Here is a 27,438-nt window from a genome sequence, read left to right as displayed (position 1 = left end):
GGGGTTTGAGGCGATGCTTGCCAGCACATTTACAAATGCTTTGGTGCATTTTCTGCACAAGGATGTCAGGTGCAGGAAGAGCTAAATGCTTCTTCTCCCCTTAGTGTTGCTATGAGAAAAGTGAGACCACTGCGGGGACAACCCCTTTGTCCCCTCCTGTCTCTTATGGGCCTGACAATGTCCCTTCTACAGCCCCACAAGCGCTCTGTGCTCTCCGGCTGAGTGAAGGAGGTTTATGTCTGCAGCACGGTTTTTCTTTTTTTCTTTGCTACGAATTTAATGTCCACTGCAAATGCAGATCTCTCCATCTGGAGGAGGAATAAATGTCTGCACTGTCTGCTCTGCATAGACGTGATAACTCATTCCGGAGGACAGGGACATTTGCACAAGTCCTGCCGAAGAGCTTCTGCCGAAGGATTGTCACTATGGGCGAACACCCTCACTGCTCTGGGTCAGGGCTGGGTGGGTGATCCCTCTTCTCCTGGGGTGCTCTTCAGTCCAGCATGCCAAGGACCAGTCCAGAAATGGATTGATTCCTATGTGCCCCTGGGAGCAGGGGTCTGGCCCCTGTGCAGGCAAAGATGCCCCCCTCACCCTCTAGCTCTTCCCAGTCCCCAAAGCCTTGCAGATGACACCACGGTGACTGGCTGTACACAGCTTGTGTGAGTGAGCTGTGATCCCTACTCATAGAGGAGGAGAAATAATTTCTCCTGCTTTCTGTAACCCTTTATGGCCTTGGCAGTCTCTATCTCTCACTCTCCTTTGTCGACTAAACAAGTTTTCCCTCCCAGCCTTCTGTAACACCATCTCTTTGTTGAAAACTCTGGCTTCTGGGAGCATAGGTTTAATTTTTAAAGTGGTTTATAGTCATGATGGCTGTGGAAAAAAGATGAAATAACTCACCCATTTGGATTCACACAGCAGAACCACAAATCAATGGATCTACAACACTGATTAGCTCTAAGAAATGCCGTATGCTGTTCTAGTGCTTATGTATCTGTCGTGGTTTAACCCCAGCTGGTAACGAAGCCCCACGCAGCTGCTCGCTTATCCCCCCCACAGCGGGATGGGGGAGAGAATCAGAAGGGTAAAAGTGAGGGAACACTTGGGTTGAGATAAAGACAGCTTAATAACTAAAGCAAAAGCCGTGCACACAAGCAAAGCAAGACAAGGAATTCATTCCCCACTTCCCATGGGCAGGCAGGTGTTCGGCCATCCCCAGGAAAGCAGGGCTCTGTCATGTGTAACGATGACTTGGGAAGACAAACGCCATCACTCCAAACATCCTCCCTCTTCCTTCCTCTTCACCCAGCCCCTTATGTGCTGAGCATGACCTCATATGGTATAGGATATCCCTTTGGTCATTGGGGTCAGCTGTCCTGGCTGTGTCTCCTCTCTTGTGCACCCCCAGCCCACTCGCTGGTGGGAGGTGTGAGGAGCAGAACAGCCCTTGGCTCTGTGTAAGCACTGCTCAGCAGTAACTACAACATCCCTGTGGTATCACTGTTTCCAGCACAAATCCAAAACACAGCCCCTTACTAGCTACTATGAAGAAAATTAACTCTATCCCAGCCAAAACCAGCACAGTATTGCAGGGACTCGTGCATGGGGAGCTGGATGTGGGAAGTATCCTTTCCACCATTTTCCACGCAGCCGTGCAGTCAGAGCCCAAAACATGGGCACGTGCCTGTGCAAGCCGCTTTGCATGAGAAGCAGAGATGCTGGAGGGTGAGTGTGGCCCCTGTGCTACTTTGAAGGTTGTTCTAAGATGGTAAAGCATCGATGTTCCAGTCTTGGCTTCCCTGGGAGCATGGAGCATGACTACCATCAGGGATGGTGGTACAGAGCAGGGCTGAGAATAGCTCTGATGGTGAGGGTGCCTCACCCTTCTTAATCCATGGGCTCTCATCTTTTTTGGCCTTGGCAATATCCAACCCCTGCCCAGGTGCTTTCCAGAATCTGGCTTTTAATTCCATGTGTCCCTGGCCCTTGCTTTCTGTTTTCCTGCCTGCACTGGACGCAGCACTCTTGGTCATCTCCATCTCATGTCCACTGGCTGGCCCTCTATCTCGTCCTCCCATGCCTGCTGTTGAGGTCACGGTGCCGTCAAGTCAGTTTTGCCCTTGTGCTGGTTTCTGTCTCTGGTTCTCGGCAATGCCCGTGGACCAAGAGCAGCATATCCTCCCTCTGTGCACAGCGTGGCCCACCGCTGACCCTCAGATACTGCGTGAAACCAACAAACCGATAAATAGGGAGCAAGGCTCAGCTCTGAATCGCAAAGGCTTCAACTCATGTATCGAGTTAGAGAGAGAAAAGCTGCCAGCAGGCACTCACTAGCAGGCTATTTCTGCTTTGAAGAAGCTCATAAAATATAAACCACACGTGGCATTAGACTTCTCCCTGTCCTTCATGCTTATGGGGGAATAAATGCTTTTCTTTTCAGCGCTAGTGAATGCCAGGCTGAGCCTCTCCATCTGAAAACACGGGGTTTGCTATGGAAACCAGTCCCAGTTATGACAACTCTCCAGTCCTCATCCAGGGAGGAATCCGAGATAAGGCTCCTGGATTGGAAACAATGAACACAAGAGAGGCACTGGTCCTCTTCTGCACCTCGCTGGGGCAAGCGTGGAGTAACTTGCTGCTTGGCTGGCCTTGCTCTCAATTTGGGAGGGTGGTGATGGAGAGGGGGACTCGACGCAGGGAGGGAAGCACAGCAGAAAGCTCCCTGTTCTGCTCATTTCTAAACTGATGTTTTTCTTCCTTGCTATTCCTATTCTCTATTCTTCTTCTTTTCCAGTCCTTCCAGATAGCAATGTATAGAAATATAAGCCAGAGTGCTTAAGAGAGGCAGCACACTTACAGAACGAGGATATATGTGGTTAAAAGTTTGTTTTCTGTTGGATTATTCCTGCTTTTCTACTTCTTGTCAGCAGACAGAGCTTTGCAGGGACCCGCCAGCCAGCTCCTGGGGATGACTGTGCTCCTCAACAGGCTGTGGGTGAGAATGAAGAGCAGGACAGTCCTGGAGAGCACTTACCTCTCAGTCATTCTCAGACATCTCTGTCACGGGCATGATGCTCAGCAGAGATGCCGTGCGACCATCAGGAACAGAGGAAGCAATCGGGGGTTTGCCTACACACATTACTGAGCCCCTGCCTCTGCTTCCAAGGCTGTCCACAGCCGAGCAGCTATCTGCAGAGCCAGGAGACATCAGAGAGCGGGGTCTGTAAAGCAGCAAGGCATCTAGCGAAGCAAAACCTACTACGCTCAGGGTTCACGTAAGTTCTCACTGAAGGCCCTTACAGGAGATGCCACTTAATAAAAAACCAAACACCAACGGATCAGCCCAATATGGGTATGTACATCTGACGTGGTTGTGCAGTGACATTTATTTGACCAAACCTGAATGTCTACATCTAAGCAAGTCATCTTTGCACTCTTTACAGTCCATGGAGTCCAGAGCATGATGATTCTCTTTCTAAACACCTGCACTTTCTCAGCTGAATTGTATCTGAGTCTGTAGCCCAGACTGATCAGATCCCCTCCCCCAAATTAGAATAGTGAAATGCAACTGCAAACATCTTCTAATCTCTGGGATCTCTGATACACAGCAAATCCATGCTTGCATCGGAGCTGGCCCTTAAAGAGTGGGAAACAGGATTTTGTTAAGATTTATGGCTGCCATGGATCATCTCCAGGACCCTTTCTGGGGGGTCCCTGGCCCTCACATTCTCCACAGTAACCCTCCAGCCAGTGCCCAGCATCGCTGCTGCAGGCAGGACAGCCTCTGCTGCTTCTGCACGGACACCAGGTCCGTAAATCACCGCACCCCCTCCTGCATGCCTGCCCTCCCCAGGAGTGCTTAAATCAACTCTAAATGAGCTCTTTTAAGGAAATGTAGCCAATCAGCCGTGAATTATTGCAAGGCACAAGGGCTTTCTTAAAAGCGACGAGCACTTATTGGTCATCTGGACTCCAGAAGGCACAGCCCTTTAAATCAAATCCCACAGGTCGGACTAAGCAATGCCTGTGCCGCGCTTCCTTGAGCAGAGTCTGCGCTGGTGGGTTGTCAGCGTCTTCCTCCCTCCCCGCTGTCCTTTCTAACCATCCTCTTCAATACGATCCCTGTGCGTTCTGCTCCCATTTTTCGAACTCGCTTTTGCTAACTGCTTTGCAGTCTGAGGACAGCGTGTACTCGGGCTTCGGCTGGTTTTCAGACCTTCGCGAGCTCTTTCCACACTATGCTGCTTGGAGCCACAGGGAGGACAGCTAAAATCAGAAGATGATGGAAAATGGCACCCTGTTGCTCAAGAAAGAGGTGTCACTCTCTTCGGGGGGGTGCTGTGATTTGTGAGCCAGTTGCTGAGCCTTTCCTCATCCACCATGTTTGCAAACAGCAGCTACAAACCTCAGCTTTGAAGAGGAAAGGAAATTCTCAGAGAGCACGCATTTTGGGACATTTAATTCACCTCCTTCTTTCTGAGGTTTGGGGAGATAGAAGAGTTAGCATTTTCATCGTCTTTGCCAGAAAAAAAAAAAAAAATAGCATTAGAAAGCAAGCTGTGGTGAACTCCTGAATCCAGAAGCTGGGATTTCAAAAAATTAGCTAAATATCTTAAGATAGGTGATAAAATCCTGAAAGTTAGCAAGATCTGCAGCACATGAGTGGCCACACAGATGTGTGGCCCCTTTGACGTGGGGCTCAGGTGGGACTCCTGCCCCTCGTGTCCCCCCGCTTGCCTTTCCTAAGCCGTACGAGTGAGGGGGGCAATGGGATCAAAGCAGTCTACGTTTAACGTCATGACAAGACATTCATCATCAGCCTGATCTGCTAATTTCCGTGTTTTGCGGTGGCAGTGAGTGACAGCTCTATAATCTCACTCAAGGAAGTCATCGTCGGGGTCACATTCTGTCAAGGAAACCACAAGTAATATTTTGACTTCCTCCTTTGAATTCTTCTAGTTTAAAAGCATTTCAGAGTTCCCTCTGGTTTTGTCTGTAATGTTAGTGTCAAGGGAGTCGTAATAAAATGTCATCCCTCCCCCAAAATATTTTACCTGCAGATGAGAGCAGTTTTGGCTTCTGCGTGAGGCTGGGGTGGTTTTGGGTGCAGAAAGTGGAGCAAGGACTGGCGTTCGGCTTGGGGCAGAGGTTGCTGTAGCAGCCGTAGTGCACAGTTGTGTGGCAGCTCTTTGGGAAACGATGTCTTTTAGAAAAGGATGTCAAACCCTTGATGACCTCCCTCTCTCTGGGGCCTGACATCTTTTCACTCAAGCGTTTCTTAATTATTTCTCAACACAAAGCCTGGCATATTTGGTGCCTAACCTTGAAGATATTTCTCTGGCCCTGGTCACTCTACCAGCACCAGCTCCCCCGCCTGCAGTGTGCTGAGCCATACGATCCTGCTGTATAACAGAGTAGAGCAGCTATCCTCACTGTTTAGGGGATGTAGCATCCATGTGCTGCATTCCTAGAGCCTCTTAGGTATTCAGTGAGCATGAAAAGTCCTGAAGTTAGTGAATCTCATAACTTTCTTCAGTCCTGGGTGAGGGAGGGTATGTTCCCACGGCACAGTGACATGCGGGGCTGCAGCACCCAGGCTGCTGCGGGGTATTTGAGGCGTTCTCGTGCAGGATGCTCCTCTCCCCTGCAGCTCTGACTGCAAGTGCAGCCTGTCATAAACGAGCTTCATCACCTCTGTAAATTCCACTAGCACCCACCTGAAGCTGTGGGGCTGGAATACCTCTGAAAATCAGGCCAGCAAGGAATGAAATCCAACTTTGAATTCATGGTAGCTTGAGGGTGAAGCCTGCCTGTGCTTCTGCCATCAGGGGTTGAAAGAGAGATTAAGGAGCCAAGACTGAGTCAGAAAGCCCCGTGGTCCATGCTGTCTGGCTTCCCGGCTTTCAACGGCCACCCCCGAGTGATGTACTAATTTGGGTGGGGGGAACGGTGCTCTGCAGTTTCCCTTCGGAGTCCAGATGCAGCCAGCAGCGCAAGGATCCTGAGGGAGCAAGCAGAGGACAGCATGAGCTTATTGCCTGAGCACACAGCAGGGGAGGGAGCCCTTTTTCCTCATCCTTCCTCAGTGGAGCATTTCTGATTTTCAGTTCCCAGATGTGTCATGTCAAATACAAAAGCAGTCCTCTGAGCACGGACTGAAATAGACCTTCTCTCTTCTGCTCTCTGTCCCAGTCTCAGGTTCATCTCCTGCCTCATTCTTTGCAAGCTTTTGTTGTATTTGTCATGGCAGACCCATGCTCAACATATTTCATTTCTCAGTCCTTCCGGCTAAGGTTACTGATCCAGCCCTTCAGCGTACTTATCGGTTCCTCTCGAATCCACTTGGATGTGGTCATGATCTGGAGAGTTCAGATGCCTAAAGTTGCCCCCCTTCCTCTGGAGTCTCCCACCAACCATTGAGATACTGCTTAGTGATGCACAACTATAGCTTTAAGCTTGTGAATTTGCCAGTGAGGGGCAGGTACACATGTTCAAGTTACATAGGGCACTCATGAAGGAGCCTCTCCTTGTGCTGTGATGCTCCTACATCATCAGCATGAATTGATGCCACTGGTGCCTTTTGCTAGAAACTGATGATTTTTAGCCTGCACGTGGGATCTGACAGCTCTGCTCCCGGGATACACGTGCCTTGGACCAGCCCTGAGTAGTTACTGAGGAATGGCTCTTCTCCCTGGGCAGATACGCACGGCCACCACTTTGCTGTGGGAGCTCACCAGTTTTCAGAGCCTGGCCAGTCTGTGTGAAAAGCATCATCTGGTGACACTGTAACGAGAGCTTCAGCTGATCGTCTTAAGAGGCGTATTCCTGGTTGTTAACATCACAATTTATACACAGGGGCTTTGCTTTCCACCCTTTTAAATAGTCTTTCCATTTTCCTAGGATCTCTCGTGCTCTGTCCATTAACTCACTGTTGTTAAAGGTGTCTAAAAATATATAGTACTCTTTATATGCAAGACTATCTCAATTTACTTCTTCATTTTTACTTAGCTAGGCAGTCCATAACATCTGCTTTTGCTTGGAAAGTGTTGTACTTGGCCACCTTCTCTCACTCAGTTCTTCCAGAGTCCAGACTGGCGTACCAGTGCTGTGAATGTGACTGGGATGGCACCTGACCTGGTTGTTTCCAGTCAGTCTGGATTTCTGCAGCTGATGCAAACTCTTCTTGTAGTCTAAAGTTGTTTTCTTTTTCTAATGTCGGAGTCACTGGAGAGGCTATACTCTAAAATGTCAAACTATTTGTACTTTCTTTTGGAGATAACGGGTCAGTGACTTCATCTGAAGTTCAGCTGAGACCATTTCTCTTAAAGGCTGGTCCTTCTTGATCTCATGTCGGTGCATTCATTAGTTCAAATTTCATGCAAATATGATTTGAAATGTTCTTAATGATCTTAGACAAAGCTATGATTCCTTTCCTCAACTTTGTGTGTTATTTCAGATAGTCCACAGAGACAGGGTGATTGATGGTACATTTACAGAGGTCCAGCTGACCTATTACAAGAAGGGTGGGTGAAGCAAATGCAGAAGAGCCAGAGGTGATGATGTGCCCCTTTAGAGGATACGTCACTGGTGAGGAAGGCTGGGTGTGATCTTCCTCTCCATCAAAGCCAATTCAGTATGTTTAAAGTACCCCATGTTCTCAGTATCTTTCATATCCACCAACACGGAACTAAACTGAAGCCTGTTGGTGTATCCCTATTATCCTGAGGGTTTTTTCTGTTGGATTTGGTAGTTTATTACTAGCTCATAAGTTAAAAATGCTGATTTCATGCTTCTTGTATTTCATTTGTCTCCTCTGCTGAACTGCTTGTGTCTGGATGTGATCTGATCAGTGGATATGCAATCTGTATTCAAATGAGTGGTCTGTAGCTGACAGCCATTTATTTATATATACAGGGGGTTTTTTTAATCAGTACCCTACATCACCCATTTATTAATTTCTGCAAGGCCGTGCAAGTCTCAGATGCACCAATGTTTACAGGCATCTTAGCAGAAACCTTACGTGTCCCTTATTGCAAGTGCTTTTTAATTTTCTTTCTTATTTAGAGTTTTTTCTCAGTCTTTTGTAAATGTCTTTCAGCCATGGGCTTCCCTCACATTGTTGTGATTATCAGGAATGGCTGAACTCCCCTCAAGGCGTGCGGGCTCCCGTGGTTCTGGAAGCTGTGGGTCTGCTCCTCTCGACATGCAGAAATTATTTTGCCAGCATTAGAGAAATTGCTTTGGTTTTGTGCATTAATGCTACTGTCAAGCCTTAACTTTCTTTTTTTTTTTTTTCCCAGAAATTACCATGTTGCCTTGTCTCTGTTCTTCAGTAGCTGTTTTAAGTAGTCAGACTTCCACATTTGCCTTGAATATCTTCTGCCTCTTTTTTGAAGTTACTCCCTTTAGAAATGGTTTTAAGTACACTTAGTCTCCCTCTTTCTCAAGGAGTTTTGTCTTATATTTGCTTCCCCTCTGGAGAGAAATTTCTTGTGTGTCACAGGACCTGACTTTCATTGCTGTTATTTCACCAACCACTCAGACTGCAGCTGGTATAAGTTGGCGGATTTCGGTGAAGTTCTGACTCATGTGTGGTACAGAGCTAGAGGGGGGGACTTCTGTTATCATCTGCCATCGCCTGGGAGCATTTATACCTCTAAAAGGTGATATTTTGATGTCACTTTTTCTCCAAACATTTCCTCCTGAAAAATTTATTTTTGTGGAGCACCAGATGTCCTTCCCTTCCCTTGCATAAGGATGTCAAAAAAGAGGCCCAATAACATTGACCTGTGGTGCTGGTCTGAGCGATGGCTTTACATCCAGATGCTCTGTTCCAATCATCTAATGCAGAAATTGCGCTGGGACTATTTTGTCCAAAACGTTCTGGTTTTATTCTTTTCCCAGCTCTTTGCAAACAAGCTGCCTACTGTTGACCTGGCGCGTGTTTGGTTCACTGGCTCTCTGCAGCTCTGTCTTCATGTGGGTACCAACCTGACTACATGGGGTAGCCTGCCATTGCACAGCTCCTTTCTGAGGTTCAGATTTGAAACAGAGAGCAGGGACAACATGTTTTCCCCTGTGGCCTTTCATATCTGCTTGTTGATGAGCCTTGCTATGGCAGGACAGTTGCTCCTCCTTCAGCTCAGTAAATTTACTGTGCTACACGGCTTCCACCTGTATATTTCCAGGACTCTGCAGCCCTTAGGACACACAATTAAGACATTTCAACCTGTGCACAGAGCTGGTCCTCCAAGTTCACCTGTGGATAATGCTCTTTTTCTCGCCACTTCCATAAGTTTCTTGGTGTTTTGGTTAAGCAAGAACATCAGAACCTAAGAGCTGTTGTAACGGCGATCAATAATAACAATTGTATTCTTTCCGATAGTCTCTAGGAGCCCCAGGCAAGAACTAACATTTGGCAATGCAAGCAGAGAGCAAAAATTCACTCCCAAGTAAACCACCTTCCCTTCACTCATTATCAGTCATCATCGTGCAGCTCTCTGGCAGCTCCTCAGATATGGCTCTTTTATCTATAGCCTCTCCCCTTCACACTGATTAGTTGGAAGGCTGATCATTTTCCCCAGAAGTAGCTGCATTTTTCTAGCCTATATCAATCTGCCATTTTTTCCCACAACCCTCCCTGTCATTCATCTATCCCCACTAATGCTGAAAGCTTCTGCAGCTCAGTAGGGGCAAATTTAATTAACCTGCTATTTTCTCCCATTCTCATCTAGATTATTAATGAGAGCACCTAATGAGTCTGGGTCTAATCGTGGTCCCAATGGCCTATCACAGCATACGTCCTCCTCTCGATATACCAACCAGTTAACATTAAGCTTCAGCTGGGGTCTTTCAGCCAGCTGTAGTTATCCCTCCAGTTCAAGCACGAATTGCTGTTTCCCGTAACGCGTCAGGAGGGAGTGGGTTGATGCTGTAGCGTGTGTTGTCCCATCTGCCTGCCTTGCCCGGCCAACTGGAGATGAAGGTGCAGGTCTCTGCCTCAAAGTCAGGCACTGGGGGGATACAGCAACCAGGTTTCTCACCACATTGGGCTTACTGGTGAAATGGTTTTACAGCAACAGGCACACCTGCAAGCCTCTCCATACTCAGTTGGCCAAGCAAACCCCTGCATGCTGAGGTCCATCGACACCTGGAGATAGAAGCGTGCACCCTCACGCTGGTAAGTGGGAAGAAAGTTCATGTGCCATTGGCTTCGCAGGCAGCCAAGATGAGTTTGAGAAGTGCTGTTGCAGTTGTATTTTCAGTGCTGACAGGTTTAGGGGAGGTTTTCCACTGTAAGAGCTACCCATGTCCCAGCACCAGCCACTGTTGCTGTTTCACTCACCTTGCTGCTCTCCAGCCAGCCGGAGATGAGGGGATGCTGCATTGTGCGAACTGGCCAGAATCAAGAGAAGATGAACAGGAGGACATTGAACTTGTTTGATTTCAATGCAGGCAGCGATTTTGAACAAACTCAGTCATCAGACACCCCCACCCCCTACCCCATCACAGGAAACCCCAGAGGGACCTTCCAAATCTGGGATTAGCCCGTTCCTTGATAATAGCCTCTGGGCACTGGCAACTAACACAAGGGCTAAGAGGCATGCGTCACCTTCAGCAGGATTTAAACTCAGTCAGAGGAGAGGAGAAAGAAATAGCTGCTGGATTTTAACATTAGCAAATGTCACATCATACTTTTGGGAATGGAAAAGGTGACCTCTAGACTGCTGGGAAAAGAGCCGGAATATTTTGATAATAAAGGGGATTTAGGGATTCAGAAAGCATTATCTTAAGGATGTGGGACACATGGTGACTTCAGCAAAGGATGCTGTCACCTGGGAAGAATAAGGATCCAGAAGGTATTTCATCGATGCAAGACCTACGTGAACCCAGCAGCCGTGAACACACGGCTGGAGGCACGGGGAGCGCGGACGGCTCTGGGGCAGGACACAGACCTCCCCCACAGCCAGACCCTGCAGAAGTACAAAACGGTGAGCGAAGGGAAGCGCAAGGCTTTGCGCAGGGCAGAGGAAGACTTAGGTTTGTGGCAGTGTGAAGAAGAAAGGCTACTCTGTGGTGGTGACTAGGAGAGGGATGCAGGCAGGAGACGCTGCATATACACCTCAGCAAAGACCAGGATAAAAGTGGTGCAAAGCCAAGGAGAGATTGCCCCCCTTTGGAAACAGCACAGGCTTGGTCCTCGAAGCACTGGGAAGACACCCTTCCCCGAGGTGACATTTTATCAGTCAGTGTGGAATTTGCCCACAATTTCCTTTGTTGCCAGCCTGATTGCTCTGTGTGCTTTTCTGGGTGCTTGGTGCGTCAGGATGCTGCTGCTTGTTACATGGTACTACTGCATGGTGCTGGTTTGACCAAGCTGTCCAACAAGGGAAGCTGTTTTGGACTGTTTTCTCAGCAAGAGGTGGGGGTGAAGAGGGTGTCACCCCAAATAACATCTTAGAAGGAAAATAGCAAGGCAAGCCCAAGGTTGGTGAAGCAGAAACGGCAGCATCCAAATCCAGGGTGCAAGTAGGTTTTTGTGAGGATGTAAGCAGTAATGCAGGAGCTTTTCTGACTTTCTGTAATCAAGGTGAGATTGTCCGAGTTTGCTTAACGCTACATCTCTGGAAAGATACCTAGGGGAGGGAAGGCAGAGACAGAGGCACCAGAAGAAAAAGGCAATCTGAAATTCCTAGATTTACTCTGAAGTTTTCGTGGTTTCTCTGCGTGAGATCCCTGGCCTGATTCCCCACGCAAGGCTGGAGGGGGTTTGCTGGGCTGAGGTGGTTTTCTGGGCAGTTTTTGTGGAGTTTTGGTTTTGGGAGGTGAGAGTACTGATGAGGTTTGTATGCCAAGGCTGGCACAAAGCACACTTTTTTGAAATGTGTTGTCTGGATAGTGCCCGCTGGAAGCGGTGGGGTTTGCTTTCCTTGTCCTTGCACAAGCTACGTCCCCAGAGAAAGGAGAGTTTGCCTCCACTTTGGCAGGGGAAAGAGAGCAGGGGAAAATGAGGAGTCTTTTTTTTTTTTTTTCTGTCTTCAAATCCACAAGATTTACTCTTCTCTTTCCTTGGCTTGCATCAAGTGTGAGAAATCCTGAAGAAAGTAGCAGTGAATATGCTGAGATGAGCTTTTTCCAGGCTGTAAGAGATGAGATAATTCTGCTTGTAAATTCTGCTTCGCCTTCCTATCAGGTGCCATTTTGGCACTTTGCTCTTGACCTCAGGGGTATCCTGCAGGATTGAGCTTCCCAGGTGCATTTTTGTGATTCTGATGTAATTTCTATTCATAATTTGACCAATTTCTTCCTTTTTTTCACTTCAGTTAATTCTTTTGATGACATGATTCATATTTCCCCCAAATCAGCAGTTGGTCCTTGATCTCCCTTGCAGTGCTGAAGGAGGTGAATTAAACAAATAAAGATGACAAATGAAATAATAGAAAAAAAGTTCACTTAGTATCATGAAATATTAATAGCCACTTAGTATTAGGGGAAATTAGTCCTGCTGCACTAAAACCGCTCTGCATGGAGTGACTGAACTGCAGGGTCTGTGTCCCCGTGGAGTTTTGCAGGTCCTGGCTATAGGATGAAGATTGCCTTCAATAAGCTTCATGGTTTGGTTCTTTTAATTAAGTAATATGCTTCAGGGGCTGAAACAAAATGTGTTGCTACAACAGCCCTTTCTCAGATGAGGCCAGCAGTGGGACAGCAATGACAGACTGTGGAAGAGTAAGGAAAGGTTATTGGTTTGACAGGGCGGTGGTAGAGCGACATGTATACCCGGTCCTGGAGAAAAACAAGTCTCGGGGAGTCACTGCTAAGGAAATCTTTTATTTTCTCTGAAATGATCCTGAGTGCTTAAGCAACTTGCCTGTGGAGGCTGTGAGCAGCATCTCCGGAGAGGGATGCCCAGCTGAAGTGACACCATCCATCAGGAGTGGATCCATCCATATGGAGAGTGACAGTAACCCAGCCGTGGATGGATGTGCAAGCCTTTTCCTAAGAACTGTGCATGGAAACACTGTCAAAATTAGCTGACAAGGTCCCAGTTCTAATTCCTTATAAATATCAGAAAGCCAGGGGAGTCCCAGAGGCAGGGAAGGCCAGTGCCCACCGCTGGCTTAAAGCAGCGAGGGGGAAAGCCCGGGAGGTAAGGAGAGGCTGCTCGGTTCGATCTCAGTGCTGCGGGAGAAAGAGGAGATGTTAACACAGCTAAAGATCAGAGGCATAGAAATACCATTAATTTCAACTGGTAGATTTCCCAGAAAGTATTCTTAAACCCAGTCGAGTTGTCAATTTTTTCTGATATTGCTTTTAAAGACATTGCTGTCACTATTATTTATTAATCATATTGCCACAACACCAACAAGCCCCAGGCATGGACTGACGTCCTGGTGTATTAGAAGTGGACGAAAAAAACCCACAGTGTCTGCTCGTGCAGTTGGATTTTCATAATATATTTAGACTTATGTCAGACACTTGATTTACTTGGTTGAAAATATACTCTCTATTGAATCAATGGACAGTTATTAAATGGATTAAGAAACAGGCAGCTAAAAGCTCTCAAAATGCGATTGTTTTTGGAGGATCATTGCCGAACAAGCTGCTTGCATGGTAGCTTTGCAGGATTCAGCTTTCACCCTGGTGTATTTCACTATTTTCATGAATGATCTGGAAAATATATATAAATTAGTTGCCCGCAAAGTTTGCAGCGGACTCAAATTTTTCCTTGATAAATAATGATGAAGGCAAGTCTCTAATGCAGAGCAATTGCAATTGCTTGGTAGACTGGCAACAGTGAAACAACATGAATTTTAATACAACTAAATGCTCGGCCATCCATCTCCGAGCGCAGAATGTAAGGCCACTCCGTCAGGCTGGGAGACTGCCTGCTCGAGGGCAGCGACTCTAAAATTGATTTAAGGGCCGTATTGGGTAACAGGTGATTATGAACATTTAATGCCCTGTAGTGGTGAAATGGATGAACATGATCTCTGGATAAAGAGGGGGAAGCCGAAGTCTGAATAGGGAGTTTATATCCACCTTGATTAAAAAGCAGGAAGATGTGTAATCTCCTGTAATGAGACCCAAAGGCTGGAAGTGGAACTGAGAGATTTCAGCATGGAAATCTGGTGCAGATTCTTGGTGGTATACTGTGGGGTCTCAGGGCAGATGTCTGCTGTAAGAGATGTGGGCAGCTCAGCCAGGCACCTTCGGTGAGGCGCAAGCCCTGTCTCGGCTGCAGGCTGGGATCCTTTCCCTGTCGCTCCCTTCCCGATTTCCACGCAAACGGGAAGGTGTATCATTAGCATCCTATTGTATTCTTGTTTAGCTTGGCCACGCAGAGTCTGCACATCTCAGAGAAATATGTTTATAGAGTTGTGGGTGCCGTGTTTCTTATCTGGTGAGAGTGGATGAGAGAGCTGCAGAAGGGCAGGCAAGCATGTCTAATGCTGAAACTGCAAAGGAGACAAAGCCGACACCCGATAAAGACAGCGGCAGTTGAATTTGCACACTTATTAAAAATCAGTCCCAGCTTTTATCTGGGAATGAAGGAACGAGCCATGTGAATGTAGCGGGGATGCGTGCCAGGGAGCTGGGAGGGATGCCAAGAGAGACGGGGGAAAGGAGGCAGAGGGGGGAGCGTGGCTAGACTGGGCTTCTGTCCCACCGTGCGGATGGAGGGGCCAGGTGTCCAGGGAGTGCTGAGAAATGTCCTGCCTCTGCCCCACAGAGCTTCCTGTAAGGCAGCTTCATGGCACAGACCTTACATTTCATCGCATGGCTCTGCTACGCCACTGTTCAAGGTGACAGCTCATGGGGTGGTGTGGAGAGCTCTGATCATCCAGGCTCAGGAAGGAGAGCAACGAGTTGTGAGCAGGGTAGACAAGTAAGATCTTCAGTCACCCGTGTCTGCTCTCATGTTTTCATTTCTAGCTGTTCTTTGAAAAAGTGGTTGCGTCTAAACTTGAAATTGAAACGCTCTCCCTCTCCCCATCCTACTTGTGTTGCTTGGGGCGTCAGCTCCCAAGCTGCTTCTTCAGCTGCAAGGTGAAGGCCATGGGAAATTTCTGGAACAACTTTTCCTTCCAGGTTCTTTCCTAGACTTCATTCCTCCACTCCACATTATCTGCAGATGCTGGGTCTGTAAGCAAAAGCTAAGTGTCATTTTAGTGGAAAACCAAGAAAAATGCTGCCTAGTGCAATGGGGCACTTCCAGTGCTGAAGATGTGGGGGTGGGATTTGCAGCTGCCAGGTGGGGTGCAGTCCCAGATGGCTGGGGGAGAGCAGGTGTAAATGCCATCTGGAGCTTTACCTCTCCTTTCCGTGAGTCACTCGCACACAGTGCTTTCACCAGTGCCAGCTCTGGGTATGCAGGAAACTGCTTCTTAGTAATAATGTTTTGAAGCATTCCTGAGATACTTTGGGCTCCACAGGAGATCTAAGTCATCTCAGGAACCAGAATTTACTTCCTTTGACACCTGTTTTTCCCTGATTTTTTACAAATATGGCACGGACAAAACTAACTTCTGTAGGAGCTAGTTGTCATTCACAATGCATATTTTCTTACTTCATTCTTCACAGTATGAGGACTGACTGGTGGCAATATCATAGATCATCCTGTTCATGGGGTGTGCTGGATGCATCCCATCTGGATAAGATGGAAACGAGGATCGTGACCACTTGTGATGCCATCACCCACTGTGCTGGGGACCGGTCACAGCTTCTTTTGGTCTGCCTGCTTAGACAGCCTGGGATCTGCTAGGATTTGCTGGGCTGGGTATGGATTTTAGTCATATGACACTTTGCAAAAGGGATAGCTATGATAATACCATGGCCATTGGTGGCCGAGACTTGGAAAGAATGCAGGTGTGACATCTCTCCCAGGTTGTGAGGAAGGAGCCCACTTCAGCTCACTGTGCTCAGTCTGGCCAAGCTCAGCTTTGCAGTAAGTGCACCATTGCAGCTCGTTGTAGTGAATTAGGATGACAAGTTATTCAGAGTGGTTGTCCAAGATGAATTCACGACAGGTGGATTTGGAGACTTCACCTTGTACCTGCAGGCTGCCATGGACGTCTGTCTACCTTTGTTCTGCTGGCTGTCCTGCAGCAAGCCTACAGCTTTCCTGCCCATCCTCTTCCTTTTCCCCCCTTCACGCTCATTTTTCCCCAGGGTGCCACCGGTGCTCCACATGCTTGTTGCAGGCACCGGGCATTTTCTGCCCAGACCTCTTGCCTCTCAATCCGACTTCCACATCAGATATTTGTCTTGGACCTCTGCCTTTGTCACAGACTGTCCTCTCCGTTGGATGTCTGCATGAGATTTTTGCCTCTCCTCCAGCTATCGTATTTGTTAACTGGCACCATTATCATGTCAAACTCACCTGCTCAGAGCCAGATCCCTGCAAACCCCCTGTGCACCGCTGAGTACAGAGGCTGACGATGAGACTGGCCTGGGGAAAGCTCTGGTGCAGGGACTTTTGTGGTGTCACGCTGGTGGGGGGGACACTAGAGAAGGCCAGGAGCAAGGCAACGCCAAGACTTTGCATTACGTCTTCGGGAGAGCTGAACGTGGCCACGGTGATTCCAGTGTTAAGCAACCATTCATGGTCACGTTCGGAAAGGGGACGCGCTTCTGTGTACAGTGGGGAAACCAGCTCGCCTCAAAGGAGGAAAAAGGGAATAGTGGGAGGGTTTGGATGGGCCAGCAGCATCTGGGACCCACACTATCTGCATGGCAAGGACGAGGGTTGAACAGTATCAGGCCCGGGACTGAATGGTATAAACCCATGTAAGAAATCCACAGAAATTCTCCCTGTTTTTACTTTAAGGTCATAAGCTTTTCCCTTCCAGATATGCAATAGATAGTTGGAAGCAGGACAGATGGAAAACACACATATTTATCTTACACGAGAACAGCTGAAAATTCTGCCTCTGCTGATGGAATTGGCAGAGACTGAGTCCCACCAGGTGAGGTGGCAGAGCAGAGCTGGCAAGAGCACTCATTGAAGCATGGCCTAGGATATCCATAGGATTTTCCTATGCCTATCCATAGGAAACCATGATAACTAGATCAACTTTTTAGTGTCAAAGAGAATAATCTCATATCAAAGATGCAAGCAAAGATTTTTCCTCTTTTTTATTTAAACCATTTTAAGGAACATCTTTAACATGTGTTGATACGTAGGGCTTACCAAGTCCTTATTTCCGTGAACTACTGCTGGAGCTTGGCTGCTGGATCAGGAAGATGTCACTGCTTACAGTCAGCTTACATTTTAAGATTTGGGCACAACTGTGAACTATGATAATATTTCTACTTGAAGGAAAGTGGATATTTGGGCACATGATTTGTTGCAGCAAGGGGTTTCACGGTAAAATTCATAACCACAGACTAGATGGCAGATGCAATTCAGCATTTATAAATACAAAGTAATGTACACTGGCAAACAGCCCAGACCCTTACCTAAACAAACACAATGATGGGCTCTAAATGAGCTATTGCAAAGTGATCTTGGGGACTTTGTGGAGGGCTCTCTGAAAAGCTCAGCTTGATGCTGAACGATGGCAGGCAGAGCGAAGGAGCTGTAAGGGACAGAGCAGGGCACCTAAACCTCTGCATACGTCCATGCTGTAGTTGCATCCCAAGTATTGTCCTCCCACCCCTACGGTGCGGAGGACCTGGAAATGATGCAGAGAAGTACAGCAAAAATGTCCGGAGCAGCATTTGTACAGTGACCTAGGGCTTGGACCTGAGAGAGAGGAAAGAAGGTTTCACGGTCTGTTAAGGAGACAGGGAAATTCTGCCTCAGGCAGGCCCTGGGCCACTGTTTGCCCGGGGCTTGGAGAGGATGCCGGGGCAGTGCTCACACCATTTAGTACTGCCTTTCCATCCGCATCTGCTCCTGCCCACTGTGTCAGACCAGCCCAAATGGGCCCTTGTCTGACTCCATGCAGCTCTTCTCACATTCTTGTATTATAATGAGGGATTTTCTCTTTCTCATTTCCTGGCCTCACAGAGCATTACTAGACTATAATAATTGATATTAGTGTTATTGTTATACAGCAACCTAATGACTCCTGCATTTAAATCCCTTGATATTTTCCACTATGAAGGTTTCTCATGACCTTTTCTTTGAGACTCTGTCACACCTCCATGGCTTGCAGCAAGCCTTTGAAATTCAGCAGAAGGAAAACCCTCTGGCTAGAGAAAAGACTTTTTTTTTTCAGCTCCTCATCAAATTCGTATTCAAATTGGCTGAAATATAAACTGTTAACTATCACCTTTTCCTTTCTCTCCCTGATGTTGCTGAGGGAAATGCTGGCAAACCACCAAAAGTATAATAACCTTGCCCAAATGTTGTTAGGCTAAACTGAGGCTGCTGCCAAAATGCTGGGAGCTTTGGAGAGCCCCTGGCAGGGATGGGGAGCACCGTCAGGTGTCCAGGAGTTGCTTTGGCACATGCCTGTGAACGGATGGAGCTGCCCTGGTTAAGGTTTGTGCTGCACTCAGCTCACGTAATGAGTCATGTAGCTCAGCCCTAAGCGGTGCTGAAAAATCAGCATTCAAACCCCTCTGGAGATTTCTGAGGATGGATTCTAAGAATTGCACATGATATAACTCGCTTTTACCTTCTTCCCTTAAAAATATCCCTGCGATATTAAGTCCAAAAATCACATTAAGGGAGTATGATTTAGGTGGAAAAGATGAACACCTAGAAGTTAGGAAATGGCACATCTATTGCCTCCATCCCCTGCCTGGATGCATTACGGAAATGACCTTTCATTTCTGACCGCATATGGTATTTTTTCTGTTGAAATCCTGTCTCATTCAGGGTAGCAGCTGGATATACCAAAGAGCAGGACTGAGGCTGTACTGCCAAAGGGAGTGAAAAGCACCACAGTCCCAAAGGTAATGGATGTGGATGCAGTCCCAGAGCATGTGGGATCAGGGACTGTACCTATAGAAGTTAGGGGTGGGGTTCAGGTGCCTAAACATTGCTGCCTGCTGCCGTTTATATCACACGCAGCTCCAGCTGCTGGAAGAGCACAGGTCTCCTACAGGAGCTGTGTCAAATCTGCTGGTGTTCCTGTTGGCGTCTCAGGCCCTCAAGAGTGTCTAAAAGGGAATTCGTCGTCTATTTTTAGGCAGCTGGGATTCAGCGCTGGAACAAGGCGTAGGTGTTTTGGTGTGAGCTGGGACTCTGAGCTCCAGCCCTTGGAGATGGACCTGACCTGGTCAGCCGAGCCTGGGGACAAATTCAGTGCCCTGGAGCAGACACAGAGCTGCGGTCAGCTTGCTCCAGTCACCCCATTGAGAGGGGTGCTTGACACCCCAACATCCCCACAGAGCTGCAGATATGCCACAGGACCTGCAGAAGCCCCAAAATTTTCTGCTGCAGCTGGCTGCCAGGCGGCTGCCTGGGGATGCTGCACGGCAGCGGGCATGTGTGCTGAGACCTGCTCTGTTCGCACCCACCCCGGGTTGGTCCGCAGTTCCCAGAGCTGTAACACTGGTTGCTTCTCCCAGGTGCTTGTGTGGTGGCAGAGCATCACTCCTCTCCTCTCCTTCTCACCCTAAAGCCACTCCAGCTGCACCATCGTGAACCGTCCTTCCTCTCCGCAGCAGAGGGAAGGAGGAGGCAGCAGAAGGGAGGGAAACTCCAGCCTGGCATGAGACCAGTCCAAACCAATCCTCCTTCCTCATTCACCTCTCAATTCACCTTTGACTGGAAATGCATAAAAGTGTTGCCCTCTCCCTTTTGGCACACATGCACTCACACGCACAGACACACTGTTGGCCACAGGACAAAGCAGGAGACACTGAAGCTGCTTTGCAGACTGTCTTTCAAAGCCATGAGCAGAATTTCAAACAACATCCGTTCAGAACAGGGAATTAGGCAGCTATAGTGTCTCCCTATAAACAAAGGCAAAATGCCGTGTGCATCAGCAAAAGGCTTTGTGTTGTAAAGTACTCCCTTTATGTCCAACCAGGAGAGAATTCAAATGATTATTGACCCTCCACTGTAGGAAAGCCGCATTATAATATCTCCAAATCAATAGAGACAAGTGCAGAGCGGCAGAGAAAGGCCACGGCTCTGCAAACTACAGAAAATTGCATTTTGCTTTGGCCTCTTAAAAAGTTTGCAAAGCATCTATTAGAGGCCCCGGGAGCCTTTTCTTTCTAATTGCCATGTTTGACAATGCGATCGCACAGGGGACTAGCGGAAAGACAGATAATGGACCCACTTTAATTGCTTCCCAGTTCCATGAGTCATAACACTTCTGAGATGGCAAAGGGGAAGTGCGGCAGTTTGACTGAAGGAGGTTTCTGGCTTTTAAGAAAGCTCTGGAGGAACAAGTGCTAAACTCAAAGCCAAAGTCTTGGAGGGACTGAAGGTTCCAGGTACTGGATTTTCTGTCATCTTTTGCTTTTGACTGGAACTATCCAGCTAAGTTTTAATCACGTTCTGGAAGGGGTAGGAATGGCTTTTGTCTAAGAGAAGAGGGAATGGATGTCACGCCAAGACCTTTTTCTCAGGGATGGGCACTAAGGTTGAGTCCTGCAGGTGGTGGAGGCTCCAGCGTCAGCGGTGGTGGGAGCACGCTGTGTACGCAGGATGGATTTATTTGGCAGGTCAAGGGAAGGATGCTGTAGTTCCCCATTGGGAGCTGGGCTTGGCATGTATTTCTGGGAACGGGCACACAGTGGACTTCTGACCTCCCTCCTCCCTGTGACACCAGTGAATATCTCCTGTACTTCTGGCCTAAGCGCAGGGCGTGTTTTTCCTGGAAAAGGAAGGACCGTACAGCCAGAGATGAACCCAGGACTCCAGGAAAACAAACGATGGCGTTTGCCAGTGCCAGCCAGACTGTGGAGTAGCTGGGCTCTTTCTGCCCAGGTCATCTGGATTCTTGTCATCTGCGCTCAACCAGAGCTTTGACCTTTCTGCTCAGGGCAGCACCGAGCTGCCCAATGCTCCACACCACGCTGTGGTGCTCAGCTCAATGCTCCTCACCATGCTGCAGTGCTCAGCTCAGCATAAAGGGGCTTGGGTCTGCACTTTGCGTCATGACATTGGGCCCCAGAACAGGTGCCTTCTTCCAACTGCTGGGCTCCAGCCTGGGGGCACAGGGCAGTGATACTGTTGGCCTGTCTTGGTCTTGCAGGGCTTGGGCTGGAGTAGGAGATTACCTGAAAATATGGTAATTCCAGGCAGAAAGGAACAAGCTCTGCTGTGCTTCAAACCATCCTAAAACTGTGTGGCTGCATTAACATCGCTTGATGCCAGGTCTTAGCAACCTTCCTGTCCCAGGCCCCTGCCTTGTGCTCACCCCTGTCCTAAAGTGGTCACTTGGTCAGAAAAAAGAAGGTAATATTGGCCTGGAATTGGATGGATGAAACTATTCTGGTGCAAGTTCTGGATGGCTCATTGTACTTGGTGACCACTGTGGTCTGGGACATGCTGAGCACCAGGCACAGTTACTGGTTGAACACCAATGATGGAGAAGCCCGTTGGAGGAGCAGGGGAAGGCCAAGGCATGGTCCCTCCGGTCTGGCTCAGGAAGAAAGGGTCACCTTGACTTCCCAAGGCTGGCTGTAGACTGCACCCACTGTGCTGGCCAGGACCTTCTGACAACTGCTGAGTGCTGAGCTTTGTCATGGATCACTCAGGACATGGTTGAGCTGCACGGCAGGAAACTAACTGGAAAAAGGCTTTGAGGGATGATTGACAGTAACTGTCTCCGGTGGAAGGAGCTAATCTGAGCAGCTCATGAACACCAGGTCCCTAATTAAAGCACACAGGCTAGCCCTGCCTGTAATTAATTTCCCTATGCTGCTCCACTGGCAGCTGGCTATCAGTGCCACTGACTCACAGCTCCCAGCAGCCTCAGAGGCATTGTCAGCAGGAGAAGAAAAAGCCGTGGTTCAGAGTGGACCAGGATTTGCCCCTTCCCTTCTGCTTCTCTGTGCTGGGGAGAAGCCGTAGCGTGCCTCCAGCTCTGCACGCGCCCAGGAGCTGGGACAGGACCTTGCTGCCCAGCCCCACAGCTCTGTCCATAGCAAAGGGCTGGTGGTGCACGCTCGGGGCACAAGCAATCAAGTGGCCCAGAGGGTGCAGGAGCATGGCTGTCAGGATGGGGTAGCACAGGGCAGGGTGGTATTCATATGCATGGCTTGTTCGTTCTCTGCTGGCTGCTCCATGTTCTCTCTTTCTCTCCCTGTGTATACAGATATTTATTATGCACTTGCCTTCTCTGGCTGGGGCTGGAAGAGCAGTGTTGTCATCGTGATTCCTCTCCCATAGGAATGGTCCTTTGCATTCACTCCGCTGTGAGCGTGTCACATATTTATAAGGCGTGTGGGATGCATCTGGTTGTGGTTGGATTTTCCCTGAGTAGGCTGTAGCCCCTGCGGTATTGCCAAGGCAGGGAGGAGCAGCTGGGAAGAGCTGTGGAGCCTGCACCCCTGTCTGCAGTCTGAGAGCTGTTTTGCTGGAGCGGGTGGTGTTGTGTAGCAAGGTGAATCCCATTGCTCCAGTGCCACCCCGGACCCCATCGTCTGAATCATGAAACTGAAGAAAGAGGCTCCAGAAAGTCCTATTTCTCTGGCCACAGGTTTTCATTATCAGCTGGAGAAGGAATTGTGCTGGTCAGAGAGTTGCCAGCACTGTTTTAATTTCCCAGGAGGCTCCTCTTGGTGTGACATGTCTCCAGCAGGAGATTTCAGTTGTCTCGTCTTACTTTGCCTCCATACAATGGGACGTGATATGTCAAAACATGACAAGCCAGCCAGAATGTGTCATAATACTGTACTCAACACACCGCCTTCCAGGGATGCTGAGCAGCTAATAATATCAGGCTCAAATTATCTCTGCATCCTGAGCTGTTATTTTTTTCTCCTATGTGAACTATGATATATAGGAGTCTCCCACCTATATTGGACTGTTGGATCAGCACAGATTTATTAGCTGCACATGGTGAATTATTTTGACTGGACTGAAACTCAGGCCTGGGATTCCAGCCTGTTATTGCAGAAAAGTGACTTTCCCGCCTTGGCTTCTCCAATACGTTTGTTATTGCTTCAGTGAACAGTTTGGTGAGATTTCCGTATGATTTAATCCTTTCTTGTTGGAGTTTGAAGTTGCTACTTCGATGCAGAGATGGTGTGATTTCGTTAGCAATGCATTCGCCTTTCAGGCTTTTCTGTGAGATGCAGCCGCTGTCTCCAGGATTTGGCCCCGTGGGAGCCAGCGTGCTTCACCGTGCACGCTTGGCTGGATGCGACCAGGCTCTCTCCAGTCTCCCCAGTTTCTCCTGTTCTGCATCATTGTCCTTTTCTACCTGACTTTTTGAACTTTGCTATTTTACCTTAAGGTGTAATGAGGCATCAACATTCAGTCTTTCAAGGAAGAAAAAAATCCTCCCACAACAGCGAAGAGGGAAAGCTGCTGTTTGTCCCCGGGCTGGAGATCCCCAGCGATGGGGAGGAATGTGTCTTTTTGCCAGAGGTGCTGTGATGAGCTGGGAAGGAGACACACGTGTCCCTGCTTGCACGTGCTATTTCACAAACGGAGCCTCCCACTGATACAGTTCCTGCCCATTCATTTTATCTCCCGTATGCGGTTTAGAGGAAGCAATCTAATTGCTTGCTGCTAATTGCTGGTAAAGCACTGCTGAAACTGCCTCTCTTCCCCGCCTTCCCCACCATGGGTAGGAAACAGCAGGTCTCTCTGCAGGTCACTCAGCCGGAGGTTCACGCTGACCTTCCCCCCCAGGTCCCCTTTCAGAAGATGATGATGGCTGCACAGCCTCTGCCCATCGCTGCCCATCCTCCAGCCCCTGTCCAGCATCCCAGCTGGGGCTGGTGAATTTGGTAAACCAAAATGCTTCCTTGTGATTCCTCTGCAGCCCAGCTCCTGGGGAAATGAGTGGTCATCACCATGAAAAAATGTTCCTCTCAGGAGCAACCCTGGTGGGCTGCCTGCATGCTTGGAATACATTAAATCTACTTCTGCCTTGCAAACTTTGAGGAATCCCTGAATCAAGCATTGCACGTGATTTCCTCCAGAAACAACACTGGCCTCTGTGCAAAAATGTGCTGGTTTCTCCTGTTCCTCGATGGCTGCACAGATTCAAAGGAAAAAAAAGGGGATAGAGGAAGGGAAGCAAGAATATGTGGCGTAAAGGTTTGACCAAGAGAACGAAAGGATGCTTTTGGCCCTGAGACCTATACAGGCAGGTCTGAACTGTAAGTTTTTCTGGGAATCTCTCACAGTTATTTCTTACAGGCAGACCAGATCAGTCCAAAATTGTTGATGGAAATTCACAAAACCCACATTTCCATCTTACATTTTGAGAGCAATCTGGGCACACCTGCTTGTTTTGGAGAGTTGTTCAATGATCCTGAAAAGCAAGGAGCTGGTGGCACTGCTGGAATGGGACGCAGAGCTGCCTAGTACAACCCCGTGGCTGCAGGCATCAGCCACAGCTGGGCAGATGCTTTCCCATCTAAATGTGCCCATGGCAGAGAAAAATGGTCCCCCAGAAGACATCCCCTTTGCTCAGAGGTAAGCTCTTTGGAACAGGGCTGATGTTAGATGTGCATCCAGGACCCACGATGCAAATACACGATGACAATAATTCTCTTTCAACACCACAGTCAGAGGCCTCCCAAGTGTGAACGGCTGAGGAGTTTCTCAGACTTTGTCACTACAAGGGTATATTGATTTTAGCTATTGTGTTGTGTGGTAGAGCATTTTTAATTCTGCATTTTAATCGTTTGGCTCCCCTGGCACATGTTGTTTGTGGTTAGTGGCAACGCACTTAGAAGGGTGATTTTCAGGCTCATCTCTTAGTTGCAAAGAAAAGCGCTCTCCCATGACCCTGGCTAATTTGCATACTATTTTTGTCATCCTTTAGGAAGCAAACTGCTGATTTTGGTGCTTTGCTTGAACATCCAGTCAGAAGTGGAGTCTTGCCCCGGGGCGTGTGTATGCTACAGTGAGCCGAAGATTACAATAAGTTGTCAGCAGCAAGGACTGACAGCAATCCCCACTGAGATACCCATCCAGAGCCAGCGCATCTTCTTGCACAACAACAAGATAACCCTTGTGAGGTCCACCAGCTTCACCTCCTGCCGCAACATGACAATTCTTTGGATCCACTCCAACAACATCAGCCTCATTGAGCCTGGAGCCTTCTATGGGCTCAACAAACTGGAGGAGTTAGATCTCAGCGACAACACGAACCTGAAATCTATCAACCCTGTCACTTTCCGGGGTCTTGTTCACCTCCACACCTTACACCTGGATCGCTGTGGGCTCCTGGAACTCTCTACAGGGCTTTTTCGAGGGTTGTTCTCCTTGCAATATCTCTACCTTCAGGATAATAATCTTCAGAACCTGCTGGATGACACCTTCATAGATCTCGCAAACCTCACCTACCTGTTTTTGCATGGTAACAAAATCAAGAGCTTGTCAGAGAACGTCTTTCGAGGGCTAATCAACCTCGACCGGCTGCTTCTGCACCAGAACAGGGTCAGTCTGGTTCACCGCCGGTCTTTTCATGACCTTGGGAAAGTGATGACCTTGTATCTGTTTAACAACAACCTGACCGTCCTCACGGGGGAAACCATGGCTCCCCTGGTGTCCCTCCAGTACCTGCGCTTGAATGGCAACCAGTGGATCTGTGACTGCCAGGCTCGGTCTCTCTGGAATTGGTTTAAGCAGTTTAAAGGATCATCTTCAGAGCTGGAGTGCCACCTTCCCCCCCGCTTGGCAGGGAGAGACCTCAAAAGGCTGCAGAGCGCCGACTTGGAAGGATGTGTCGACTCCTTCAACCAGATACGAACAAGCGTTTTTAGCACTAAGACCAGATCTGGTAAACTGCCAACCGGGGTCCCACCTCTTGGTTCCCACGATGGCTCCTCGAAGTGCTGCCAGCCAGAAATAGATAAGTCTTTTATTTATGAAGCTAAAGGCAAGGCAGGTCCTTCCTCCCACAGCAGCCGGCCATCCTCCAACAACCCTCTCAAGGATAAGGAGAACATGTCCAAAACCAAGTACGTTGAGACGGACCCTTCCAAAAACGGCAGCAACAAGCAGATAAATGATTCCCCCTTTGGGACCTTCCCCAGCATTGTAGACCCTCCATTGACCAAGTTGAAACCAGAATTTCTAGAGCCTATTGAACCTTCCACAGTCCCAACCAAAAAGAGGCAGGGCTGCTCCAAAAAGAACAAATCAAAGGCCCAGTGCCGCCTCACCCAGCAAGGAAACAGCTCCACGTTACAGCTCAGCCTAAGCCTTTTGATCCCCCCCTTGGTGTGGAGCTTACTGTTATTCTGCTAAAATTAACTCTTTTCCTGGGTTGATGACACTTTAATACTAGACTTTTGCTGACCTCCATAAATGTTGCAAACAAAAGCAAAACTACCATCCACCCTGAGAAAGCTTTGTTACACAAAAGTTAACTGGATGCCTTTATAAAAACAAAAAAACAAAACAAAACAAAACAAAAAAGACAAACACCAAGATGTACATAATTTATTTGTCCTGAAACCTGTGAATTATACCTTTGGTCTTCGGAACTGCACTTGCCCACAAAGCAGCTTTTGCTACAGCAGATGGTAAAGAAATAAGGTTTATTTACAGAAAAAAGAAAAAAAAAAGTGTAAGAAATGCTCCGAAAAGAATGTCTAAAATCTGTTTGTAACTTGACATCACACTGAACAATATTGCAGGTTCCCATTTGCAGAGGTAATGAATTTGATGCTGTTTTAATCCTATGTTTATGAATATTGCAGTTTTTCCGTATTCATTCCATCACACCATGTTTACGGGCAGCATTTGTTAAAGAATGCTACCTTTTCCTTCACAAGATTGCAGTATATATAGATATGCATTTTATTTTACTTGTGTACAAGTATACAAAAAAATATAAAATAAAGATTTCTTTTTCCTAAATGGTTGTCATCTGCAAGGGGTGAAGTACGCTAACCAGCTAAAAAGCTGAAAAATTAAAAGGATGTTGAGTAATCCGTGATCTGAAGGCAGGTTGAGCATTTAGCACGGCAGTAATAAATAAGACATACTCGACATGGTTATGCAATCCTTAACTGGTGCCAACAAAGGGTTTCCTTGCATGAGACATGCTCTGCTAATGCTCCTGTTTCCCTTCAAACTGTTCTACGCATTTGCCCAACATCATTCATATTTCAGGATGCTCAGAATAGCAGGAAATATTAGCCCAGCCCATCGGAGCGGAGGACTCCAGGTTGCAGGTAGAGGAACGTTAGTAAGCAGTCCCAAGAAGTCAGGCAGGGTCATTTTTCTTTTAATAGGCACAGATAACTAGGCTCAGCTCTGTGATTAATGAACCAGAAGGTAGTTCCAGAGTGAATCAGCACTCAGGCTTGGATTTATGAAAGAGGGCA

The 27,438-nt window shown here is 48.0% G+C and overlaps 1 protein-coding gene across 2 annotated transcripts in view; it reads left to right on the top strand.

The window, feature by feature from the left end:
• RTN4R (reticulon 4 receptor) overlaps positions 1-26,968 on the top strand; it is an 80,206-nt gene extending 53,238 nt beyond the window's left edge. For both annotated transcript variants that reach the window (XM_075769536.1, XM_075769538.1), the window contains exon 2: positions 24,924-26,968. In XM_075769536.1, the coding sequence (XP_075625651.1) occupies positions 24,924-26,353 (1,430 nt within the window). In that variant the 3' untranslated portion in view covers positions 26,354-26,968. The remainder of the gene's footprint in view (positions 1-24,923) is intronic.
• Positions 26,969-27,438: the final 470 nt, after the last annotated feature.

This window comes from Balearica regulorum, chromosome 17 (genome assembly GCF_011004875.1).
Source record: "Balearica regulorum gibbericeps isolate bBalReg1 chromosome 17, bBalReg1.pri, whole genome shotgun sequence".
Classification (NCBI taxonomy): Eukaryota; Metazoa; Chordata; class Aves; order Gruiformes; family Gruidae; genus Balearica; species Balearica regulorum.
The sequence above is the reverse complement of the archived record's forward strand: the minus strand, read 5'-3'. Positions and strand labels throughout refer to the sequence as shown.